General features: G+C 42.9%; 1 protein-coding gene across 1 annotated transcript; it reads right to left on the reverse strand.

The window, feature by feature from the left end:
* Nucleotides 1–2,469: 2,469 nt before the first annotated feature.
* On the reverse strand, nucleotides 2,470–3,213 carry LOC101837242 (mannose-P-dolichol utilization defect 1 protein-like). Its single transcript, XM_040738856.1, has one exon. It carries the CDS (start codon nucleotides 3,211–3,213, stop codon nucleotides 2,470–2,472), a length of 744 nt encoding a protein of 247 aa, XP_040594790.1.
* Nucleotides 3,214–11,948: the final 8,735 nt, after the last annotated feature.

Here is an 11,948-nt window from a genome sequence, read left to right on the forward strand (position 1 = left end):
TGTTCTTTAGATTTCTGGTAGAATTATGCACTGAGGCCATCTGGACCTGGACTTTTTTTGGTTGGGAGACTTTTGATGACTGCTTCTATTTCTGTAGGGATTATAGGTCTATTTAAATTGCTTATCTGTTCTTGATTTAATTTTGGCAAGTGATAGCTATCCAGGAAGTCATCCATCTCCTTTTAATTTTCTAATTTCATGGAGTACAGGTTTTCAAAGTATGACCTGATGATTCTCTGAATTTCCTCAGAGTCCGTTGTTATGTCCCCCTTTTCATTTCTGATTTTGTTAATTTGCATGTTCACACTCTGCCGTTTGGTAAGTTTGGACAAAGGTTTGTCTATCTTGTTGATTTTCTCAAAGAACCAACCCTTCGTTGCATTGATTCTTTGTAGTGTTTTCCTACTTTCTACTTTCTTGATTTCAGCCCTCAATTTGATTATTTCCTGGCGTCTACTCCTCCTGGGGGAGTTTGCTTCTTTGTGTTCTAGAGCTTTCAGCTGTGCCGTTAATTCTCTAGTATAACTATTTTCCAGTTTCTTCATGTAGGCACTTAGTGCTATGAACTTCCCCTGTAGCACTGCTTTCAAAGTGTCCCATAGGTTTGGGTATGTTATGTCTTCATTCTCATTGAATTCTAGGAAGTCTTTAATTTCTTTTTTATTTCTTCTTTGACCCAGGAATGGTGCAGTTTGCATTATTCAATTTCCATGAGTTTGTAGGTTTTCTGCAGTTTGTGTTGTTGTTGAATTCTAATTTTAAAGCATGGTGGTCTGATAAGATGCATGGAGTTATTCCAATTTTTTGAAGCTTCTGAGGTTTGATATGTTGCCAAGTATGTGGTCAATTTTTGAGAAGGTTCCATGTGGTGGTGAGAAGAAGGTATATTCTTTTTTATGTGGATGAAATGTTCTATAGATGTCTGTTAATCCCAGTTGTGTCATTACTTCTATTTGACCCTTTGCTTCTTTGTTGAGTTTCTGTCTGGTATTCCTGTCTAGTGGTGAGAGTGGTGTTTTGAAATCCCCCACTATAAGTGTGTGGGACTTTATATGTGATTTAAGTTTTAGTAATGTTTCTTTTACGAATGTGGATACCTTTGTATTTGGGGCATAGATGTTTAGGATAGACACTTCATCTTGGTGGATTTTGCTTGTGATGAGTATGTAATGACTTCTTTCATCTCTTTTGAGTGAATTTTATTTTAAAGTCTAATTTGTTAGATATTAGGATTGCTATCCCTGCTTGTTTCTTGGGTCCATTTGATTGGAAGAATTTTTCCCAACCTTTAACTCTCAGGTAATGTATGTCTTTGAGGGTGAGGTGTGTTTCTTGTATGCAGCAGAAGGATGGGTTCTGTCTTCGAATCCATTCTGCTAGCCTGTGTCTTTTTATGGGTGAGTTAATGCCATTAGTGTTGAGGGATATTAATGACCATTGATTGCTCATTCTTCTTTGATTTGGAATGGTTGTTGTTGGTGGAATTATGTGTGGAATTTCACCCCTTTGTTCTTTTGGCTGTTGGTAGAGAGTGATTCTCTAATGCCTATGTTTTTCTGGTTGTAGTTAACTTCCTTGGGTTGGATTTTTCCTTCCAAAACTTTCTGTAGTGCTGGGTTAGTGGATACGTATTGCTTGAATCTAGTTTTGTCATGGAATACCTTGTTTTCTCCATCTATAGTGATTGAGAGCTTTGCCGGGTATAGTAGTCTGGGCTGGCATCCATGGTCTCTTAGTGTTGGTAGAATATCCATCCAGGACCTTCTGGCTTTCAGAGTTTCCATGGAGAAGTCCGGTGTAATTCTGATAGGTTTGACTTTATATGTTACTTGGCCTTTTTCCTTAGCTGCTCTTTTTTTGTGATCCACTCTATTTGGTGTTCTGTAAGCTTCTTGTACCTTCATTGGCATGCCTTTCTTAAGGTTGGGAAAGTTTTCTTCTATGATTTTGTTGACTATATTTTTTGACCCTTTGAGGTGGTTTTCTTCTCCTTCTTCTATACCTATTATTCTTAGGTTTTGTCTTTTCATGGTGTCCCATATTTCCTGGATATTGTGTTGGGGATTTGCTGGACTTAAGATTTTCTTTGCTTGATGAATCTATTTCTCCTAGTGCATCTTCAACTCCTGAGATTCTCTCTTATAACTCCTGTATTCTGTTGGTAATGCTTACATCTGTAGTTGCAGATTGTTTACTCATTCCAGCATTCCTTCAGACTGTGTGTCTCTATTCTATTTCAGCTTTCAAACCTTGCACAGTTTGAATTGTTTCTTGTAATTTTTGGTTTGTCTTTTCTTTCATTTCTTTTTCTTTTTTTTTTACTTAGAAAAGCTTTACTATTTTAAACAAACCCTGGCTCAGGGGATTGCAGTTATGCAAGAATGGAGGATAACTGAGTTGCACCAGCAGACCACATCAAGCAGGGAAGACCCTCAAGTTGAATGGATGATTCTAGAAGCTAGCTCAGCACTATTTCTCCTTTTTATGCTTGTGGGGAGGCTTTGCATTCCAGTAGAAGAGGACCTGGGCAGCAATGAGGCCATTGCAGAGGGAAGAGACCACAAAGGCTCCAGCCATGAGGGGGTCTCCAGTTTCCTGAATAGAAGTGAAGATTCTGGCCAGGGAGCCCCCAAACAGCATAAACACCGTGATAGCTGAAAGCTGGCCTGTATGCCCATTGTGGTAGTTGGTAGCTGCCTGGAGCAACTTCCCTATGACCACAGCAGGTACATTGGAGGCCTGAAGCATGGTCACTACAGCCAGAGTTGTGAGTGGGGAAAGCAGCCCCAGCAGGAGCATCGCATAGCAGGCAAGGAAAGCAACTCCTTTCACCGTCTCTCCTCTGTAGTGCATGACCAGGAAGCAGATGGTAATTGTCTGAAGTGTCAGGAACAGTGCTTCACCCCAAGGGCCGAAGGGGAAGTTGTTTGCGATGCTGTAGACCGCAGTTCCAGTCAACGCTACCAGCTCCAGCATTACTGACTGGAGACTCAGTCCTTCTGCACTCTTGGCGCCCAAGATTTTAAATATCTGGGGCAGCTTTACCAAAAGTGATCCAGCCACGATGCCCAGCCCAAGACCTTTGCTGAGGAGAATCTTGAGGCAGGGAACGTGAAGCAAGTCCCAGTGGACGGAAAGTTGGTCATAGCGTTTCTCAGGTAAGAGAATCGGCACCAGCACCCGTTTGAACAGTCCGTCTGCCTCACCCGACATGTAGGAACTATAGCTTCCACCAGACTGGCTCGCCCCGCCGCCATTCTTTTCTTCCATTTCTTTAAAAGATTTTCTCATTTCTTCTTTTATGGTCTCTATCATCATCATGAAGTTTTTTTGGGGGGGGTTATTCTCTTCTGGAAAAGGAAAATATTTCTCAAGAATGGAAAATACATAAAAAATTAGATGTATTTATGAAGGCAAATAAAAAAATCAAGAAAGTTTGAAAGAATGCAATAGTGCAAAAACTTCTTAAATAGGCAGAAAAAGAAAATGGAGAAGGGAAGAAAAAAGAGGAATTGCATGGAAATACTAAAAAAAGAAAAGATGACAGTAGCAGGAGGGCAAGAATGAATGGTTAACTTTTTACCTCTTTCCTTATTCTCAGCAAACAGCCATTTTCCCCTGAAGGCTGTATGAAATAAATGTCCCTAGGTTACACAAGGACCCTGGGGATAGGTGAGAAGGTCTCTGGGACTGTACTGTGACACATCCTCTGAGGGTCTCCCATGAAGACTGGGATGCTGACTGCACTCAAGGACCCTTGCAAGGATCGTCAGGTCTACAGATGGGCCTTGAGCCACGATTTGAGAAATGGCAGTGAGAGTCCCATTTGTTTCTTTTCTCTGGGAAGAAAGCAGTTGTTTCCTTTCCAAAGATCATTTTGTTTTTGTTCAGAGTATTCTGGGCCTTAAGGAAAATCATCACAAATGGCCACTGTCAATTGTCCTCTCTAGCAAAAGACCTTCTTCTCTGAGTTCTGGAGAATGATACACTGTCCCCACCCAGCCCCTGCAGATGGATGGTGTTCTGTTAGTGGAAGTTGGCTTGCTACACCAATCTAATCAATATATAAATCCTACAATTTCAGGGTTCTAAGATGTGCATTTTTTCATATTTATCATCACGGAAGCTGAAATACTTCTCATCATTGATATGCCGAAGTTTTAGCTGGAAATAATTTTTCCTTCTGAGTATTACATAGGATTGTGATGTCTTATAATCGATGGTGTCTTAGAATAATCAAGTGTGGGAGTAAAATGGCACACAACATCCATGGTTGAAGGGAAGCAAGGGGCTGGGCTGGGGCTTTCTCATCTCTGTCCCTCATGTGTGAGATGCTTACCTCATGCTCAAGAAGATGATTCTGTGAAGGAAAGAATTCCTACCAAATAAAGTCAAGGGGAATGCTGGAACTCCTGAAGTCCTTCTGGCTGCTCTCCACTGGCCAGGGAATATTAACCCCCTTTGAGTTGCAGGACCCTTTCTGGGAAATCCCCTTGAATTCCTTCCCTTCTTTCTCCTAAGAAAAACATAACCTGCCCTGTTTCCTAACCCCTTGGAATTCCCCTATCTGAGCAGCAAATTCCATGATAACATCCCAAAGCAATGGGCCTTAATAACTTTCTGTTTTATCTTTGATATTTCCTTCTTCAGTGTCATGTGTACTCTGGGGTCACATTGGGATCACATTGCCTCAGCAAAAAGGAGGGACTTTTGTGGTGGAAATCATAATCTTCCATGGCAAGGTGATGCATATGTTTAAAGATTTATTTATTTTGTGTGTGTTAGTGCACCATGTGCATGCAATGTCTGTGAAGGAAAAAAGAGGGTATTGGATCATCTGGAACTGGAGTTGCAGGCATTTGTGAATTTCTATATGGTGTTGGGAACCAAACCTGGGTCTTCTGTAAGAGTAACAAGCACTCTTAATCACCAAGCCATTTCTCTAGCTCCCTGACACTTATAGCTTCACGCAAATGATAACACTTAGCAGGACAGTTTAATTTTTTGTTTTGTTTTGTTTTTTTGAGACAGGGTTTCTCTTTGTAGCTTTGGAGCCTGTGCTGGCACTTGCTCTGTAGAGCAGGCTGGCCTTGAACTCACATAGGTCCACCTGCCTCTATCTCCCGAGTGCTGGGATTAAGGGTATGTACCCCTACCACTGGCCCAGTTTAATTTTTATTCTATTTTTTTAGCTTTCAAAACATACATTGAAAACATTTTCTTACTAAGACCCCATAAAATCCTGTGAAGTAGGCAAAGCACATTTTATCACATTTTTCCCCCAGTGAGGAAGCAGATGTCCAGAGAGACCAAGTGATTTGGTTAAGATACCCAGCTGCTTAGAGGAGGAGGTGGTGGTACCAGAATCCAGACCCTCTTATTCTGGAGTCATTATTGTTCCTCTTTCTAGGAAAGAGAGACCTTGTCACAACATTCTTCACTTTCCTGTGGCTACAGGGGCTTCAATGATCAGTGCCAGCTCTATGGGATCCTGGGATAGTTGCTAGCCTCTACTTTCTAGGTAGACACGTAGTATGAACTGGGCCACCTCACTTCTGAGAACTGTGGTCCTGTGGCTGAGCAGATGGGGAACAGCAAGACTTCTTTTAGAAGGTGTGTGTGTGTGTGTGTGTGTGTGTGTGTGTGTGTGTGTGTGTGTGGCCTGCCACCCAACTGGCTCCCTGGGTGCTACACTTCCCAGGGCTCCTGAAGTCATTGCCATTCTTATAGCTGGGCCTGCAATCCAGGACAAAAACAGAGCCAAGAGCTCTTGAAGGACAGCTGGAGGCACTTAGGTATTTTCAATGATAACAGAGCACAGCAAAACCCCCCTGAGAAGTAATTCCTTTGATGACAGCTACTGGAGGAGATAGACATGGATCTTACTTAAAAAACAAAACAACAACAAAAAACCATTGCATGTACAAAAGTCCTAGAACCAGAAAGCTAAACCAAACCAAGTAAAAGTCTTGATTTTTAAACTTAAAAATCACAGAGGAGATGATCATATTGAAAACGAAATTAATGATATAGAAGTTCACGTGAAAGAAATATTTTGGGACACAGATATAAAAAAAGAAAAGGAAAAAGGAGTCACGAGAGAGAAGAAAAAAACATCAGAGATCTGGGTATCAGCAGTCCCTAGAGGGGGTAGGCTGGTGAGATCTGATGACAGAGGAGGTGGGCAGGTGAGAGCCGGGACGGAGGTGGGTGGGTGCTGATGGACAGGAAGTGCTGAGGTTGGCTCCCACCTTTGGCCTTTGGAATCTGGTGTATAACGGTGCTGTTACTTAAAGTGGGCAAGAGAGTGGGCGGGGAGTGGTGAGTTAGTCTAGAATAGAGGAGGCCGAAGGGCTTGTGTACATAGAGTGGAGACTTTTAACGGCTGTTGGGCATTTGAGCCTAGCGTTCAGAGTAGTGACGTCTGACCTGGAGATAAGTGGACTGGGTGTGCTCTACCTAGGACATGTCTACATTGAGATAAAAGGTGAGTGGGAAAAGCAGGGCACACTGCGGGGTTCAGAAGCCTGTCTGCTCATCCTTTCACCCCCTCCCCCTTTGACACTCCTAATGCCACCTGCCCGTGTTACAAGTCCTTTCTCACTACTTGGCTTGGGACTTAGAAGGAGGAAGGGAAAGAGAGAAAGAGAGAGGAAATACACGGAGAAGACAAGGGAGAGTAGCATGCAGGTGTTGAGATGAAGTCACATTTGCCAGCTGCCCCCAACAGAGCATCACCCACTGAGTGACAATGTAGGCTGAGGGCCTTCTCAGGGAGGTGCCGTGGATGTCTTTCCTCAGAAGCAAAGGCTGAACTGGCATTTACGAAACCATTTTAATCTCCTTTAGTCTCCATATACATAAGGAAATTGAAGCCTCCCAAGAAGGTCCCCAAGATTACACAGATGGGAAGTGGCAGAACCAGGCAGAACCACCACACCTTTGCTTTTGTTCTATTTCCGAGCAGGGTGTGTGTGTGTGTGTGTGTGTGTGTGTGTGTGTGTGTGTGTGTGTGTGTGTAACAGAGTAGCAGAGCACTAGCAGAGTCAGCCCAAATTACATGACTCATGCTTTCAGTTGGCTTTGTTATCTCAGGAAATTCAAAGATTTATGTGACCTCTTCTGGAGATAACTACACCTTCCAGTCTGACCTTTCAATCCAGACTGCTCTCCGATTCTTGTAGGTTAGCAGCCAGCTCAGACAAAGGGAGAGAAATGAGCTGCCTCTCTTCCTGGGCATTGAGTGGCTGCTTTCCCGTAAATGCCTGGAAAAAAAAGTCAATCTTCTGTGCATGGAGCTCTTTCATCTTCTATTAGCTGGATTCTAAGTCATTGATAAGAAGGAAAATCCCCCGATTCGCAGACCCGTATCTTCAGAGTTTATAATTTTTCTCACAATGAGAAAAACAGATTCTGCTTTCAACCCAACATTGTCAGGGTTAAAGTGAGTTTTATTTCTCCCAAATTTATTTATTTATTTATTTATTTATTTATTTATTTATTTATTTATTTATTTATGTAAGCCCTACCAGGGTTGGGGAGATAGCTTTTTGGTTAAAGCCCTTGCTTCTCAAGTATGAGGACAGGGTTCAATACCCAGAACCCACATAAATGCCGGATGGGCCTGCCTATAATTTCAGTGCTTGAAAGGCAGAGACAAAGAATACCCAGAGAAGCTGACTCACTAGACTAGCTGAATCAGTGAGCTCTGGGTTCAGTTGAGAGACCTTGCCTCAATGAATAAGGAGGAGAGGAATCAAGGAAGACTCCGTTGTAATAAGAAAAGTGGAGTGTGAGAGTAACAAGCCATTGGACACAGTTCAAGTGGAGGGGTTTTTTAATTAGGGAAAGGGATCATAAAAGAGGGAAAGGTGACTCCGGGGAGCAGCAAGAGAGAGAAAAGACAGAGAGAAAGACAGACAGACAGAGAGAGAGAGAGACAGAGACAGAGACACAGAGAGACAGAGAGACAGACAGAGACAGAGACAGAGACAGAGAGAGTGGCCTCCGGGGACAGGAGCAGCAGGAGAGAGAACAGATAGATAGATAGATAGATAGATAGATAGATAGATAGAGAGGAGCAGGGGAGAGGGAGACAAAGAGGAAGAGAAGGATGGGAGGTAGGCCGAACCCTTTTTAAAGGGAACATAGTGGATGTGCACAGATGCTTGAATACCAACACTCTCCACATCAACCTTGGGCCTCCACCCTTACACACACACACACACACACACACACACACACACTCACTCACACACTTATGCATGAGAGACAGAAAAAGAATTCACACTAACAGTTTTTTTGTATAGGAAGCTGGTGCTGAAGATACCAGGTAGAGTCCAAAATTTCTCAGAGCTTTCCACATTGAAGTGGTAACTGGCATGACTCCTACCAATGAACTAGAATTCGTTAGAAATATTATCCTCACTTTGGCTTGGAAACTGGTTATCATAAAACTATCACTACAAGTCTCCTTAAAGACTGGACAGTTACCAATGGGAGAGCAATGGGAGAGTGAAGTATACATAACAGACACTGGGCACTTTGCTGCCTGAGGGTGTAACTAGTGGCAAAGTGTACCTCTACTGTGTAAAAGACCACTCACCGGTTCACTGTAACTACCACAGAGATCATAATAGTTGAATGAGTCTGATACTTCTATTGAATTTAGCAGGTGCTTAGGAAGTCATGGCTAGCCATGTATGCATCATGACATTAATATTACAGACGAAGAAACACATTGGTCTTTGCTCACTGTGCCACAGTGCACAAACCGGTGAGGACCTAAAAGCTCAGCATCCAAGTGAAATGAGACGGTGAGCGCATGGATGCAGTGCCTTTCTCTGCAGGGTAGCATAAAATTGCCCTGTAATGTTATGGTACAACAGCAAAGCAGTTACAATCTCTCAGCAGCATGAAGAATGAGAAACTTCAACAAATTTCTTAGTGATGGGGCATGGGTGGTGCAGGGAGCCTTGAAGCTGACTCAAGGCACCCCAAGACCAAGTTCTCAGCACAAAGGAGATTTATTTGCCCCAAAGGGACCGAGGGCAAGGAATAAGAGACAAAGACAGAGACTACAGGAGGAGGGAGAAGGGGAAAGAAACAAGGGAAAGGGGACAAAGGACTGCCCCTAGAGAGGAGACAGAGCATAGATAAGGAATATGGGTTATTTGAAAATGTAAGAGTTAGCTAATAATAAGCTTGAGCTGGCTTCTGGGACACAGAGAAACTTTGCCTACAATTAGTTGCATATAAATCCTCAGGACAAGATGGAGCCTCATCTGATCCTCCTCCTTCCACGACAGGGTGTGATGGGTCCAATCTTGTACGGGCGATCACGGTTGTGAGTTCAAGGTGCAATACATGTTTTATGCTAAGAGCTCAGTGTCCCCTCTTCTCCCTATGGTTCTTGACATCCTTTCTACCTCCACTTCATGTTTCCTGAGCCTCAGAGGAGGTGATATAACTGTCTCATCTATGATTGTGTATTCAATAGTCATTTATTCTTAGTACTTTGACTAGCATGCATTTCTGCAGACCTCTGCAAAAACTGTTCTTCTCTCACCAAAGACTTCAGCAACACTAACTCATGGCCATAGATGTAGTTATTTAGAAGATGATTTAATGGCACATCATTTCTGTTTAACAAAAAACACCAGAAGGTTCCTCACTAGGGTCTATTAAATACCAGTCATGGATGTTTGACCAGGTTTAGAGTAACAGATGTGGATTCTGGCCTGTCAAATCCCATAATAAAATGGTTGGTTAGCTCCACAACAGTCTCCCCAGTATTGCATGAGTGCTCTCACTTTGCCTGACCAATTGGTATTGTTGGACACAGGGTTCACAGCTGAGTAAGATTGTTGAGAGCAATTCTCTTTAGCAGCCTGCATAGCACCTTTAGGCGCAATGGGCCAGGCTGGCCTTGACCTCACAGAGGTCTGTAGCACGGATTCTCTTTGGTCTTAATAATAAAAACTCAGAGTTACCTATCAGGGGTGAAAGCTGAAGGATCAGAGAAGCAGAGTGGCCAGTCACTAGAGTTCTTATGTCTACCAGTGTTCAGACCAAAGGGGTGATCTAAGGAGCGATCCTGTCCTCAAACTGCCCTGCTTCCTCAGACTGCTTCAGACTGACTGCTGCTGATATTGCACTGGGCTCCTGTCTCCTCCCATTTTATATTCCTCTCTGTGCCCAGCCATATCACTGCTGTCTCCACCTCCCCAGAGCTGGGATTAAAAACATGCGATTCCAAGTGCTAGGATCACCTTTGTGTGAGCTGTTTCTCTTTTAGACTGGATCAATTTTTTGTAGCCCAGTGTGGCCCTGAACTAACAGAGATCCATCTGCCTCTGTCTCCCCATCACTGGGATTAAAGGTGTGTGTCACCACTGCCTGGCCCCTATTGCTTACTAGTGTGACTAGCTCTGCACTCTGATCTTTAGGCATAAACAAAATATAATTGCAGAGGTCTGCCTCCCTCCTTCATCTATTGAAATGGTTATATATATTCAGTATCGTTCATTCATTCACTCATTCATTCATTCTTATGACTGGAGCTTGAATCTAAGATCTCATGCATTTTAAGAAAGCATTATATTGGCGGCATGCAACCAGCTGAGAGGCCTGGGGACTGTGGTTCCCATCTCAACAGGATCCAGCCCACCCAGAGACTGCCAGCATCCTAGTTCCTTTCTCCACCCATGGGAGAGATGAGGCAAGCTTGGTACTGTTTCCTGCCCACCTTCCAGTGCCCTGTGTGGAACCAGCTGAGGCCTGGGGACAGTGAACTGCGGATCCCATCCCGATGGGGTAAAGTCCACCCTGAGACTGCCTCCATCCATGGCAAGAGGAGAGCTACCAGAGATTGGACCTGCTTGCACCCACTGGAAGGGAACCCTGGTCCCGTATCCACCAGAAGAGGAAGAGATTCCTTCTGTGCCCACTGGAAGAAAGGATGGTAAGGAGACAATATAAAAACACACCCAGCAACCAACATGACACTGCCAGAGTCTAGAGACTCTACACCAGCAAGATCTGAACATCCCAATGCAGATGAAGCAGAAGAGAATGATGGTAAAAACAACTTCATGAAAATGATAGAGGCCCTCAAAGAAGATATGAGAAAATCTCTTAAAGAAATGGGAAAAAAACAAAACAAAAAATTCGAGAAATGGAGGAAAAGACAAAGTAAAAATTGCAAGAAACAATTCAAATAAGGATTGAAAGCTGAAATAGAGACAATAAAAAACACAATCTGAGGGAATGCTGGAAATAGAAAAGCTGGGCAAACCATCAGGTACTAGAGATGCAAGCATAACCAACAGAATACAAGAGACAGAAGGAAAAAAGACACAAGAGAGAATCTCAGGCTTTGAAGATACACTAGGAGAAATAGATTCATCGACCAGAAAAAATCTTAAGTCCAGCATATCCCTTACACAAAATATCCAGGAAATATGGGACACCATTAAAAGACCAAACCTCAGAATAATAGGTAAAGAAGAAGGTGAAGAAACCCACCTCAATAGGGGTAGAAAACATAGTCAACAAAATCATAGAAGAAAACATTCACAACCTAAACAAAGAATGTCAATGAAAGTACAAGAAGCTTACAAAACACCAAATAGAGTGGACCACAAAAAGTCCTCTCACCACATAATAAACAAGATCCCAAACATACAGAATAAAGAAAGAATATTAAGAGCAGCAAAGGAAAAAGGCCAAGTAACATACAAAGGCAAACCTGTCAGAATTACACTTACTTCTCCATGGAAACTCTGAAAGTCAGAAGGTCCTCGAAAGATATTCTACCAACCCTAAGAGACCACGGATGCCAGCCCAGACTACTATACCCAGCAAAGCTTTCAATCACTATAGATGGAGAAAACAAGATATTCCATGACAAAACCAGATTTAAACAATACATACCCACTAATCCAGTC

This window comes from Mesocricetus auratus, unplaced genomic scaffold, assembly GCF_017639785.1.
Source record: "Mesocricetus auratus isolate SY011 unplaced genomic scaffold, BCM_Maur_2.0 Super-Scaffold_100676, whole genome shotgun sequence".
Classification (NCBI taxonomy): Eukaryota; Metazoa; Chordata; class Mammalia; order Rodentia; family Cricetidae; genus Mesocricetus; species Mesocricetus auratus.

What these genes read in the sequence shown, in the direction of transcription:
- LOC101837242 (XM_040738856.1), bottom strand. Translation starts at nt 3,213, where the DNA reads ATGTCGGGTGAGGCAGACGGACTGTTCAAACGGGTGCTGGTGCCGATT.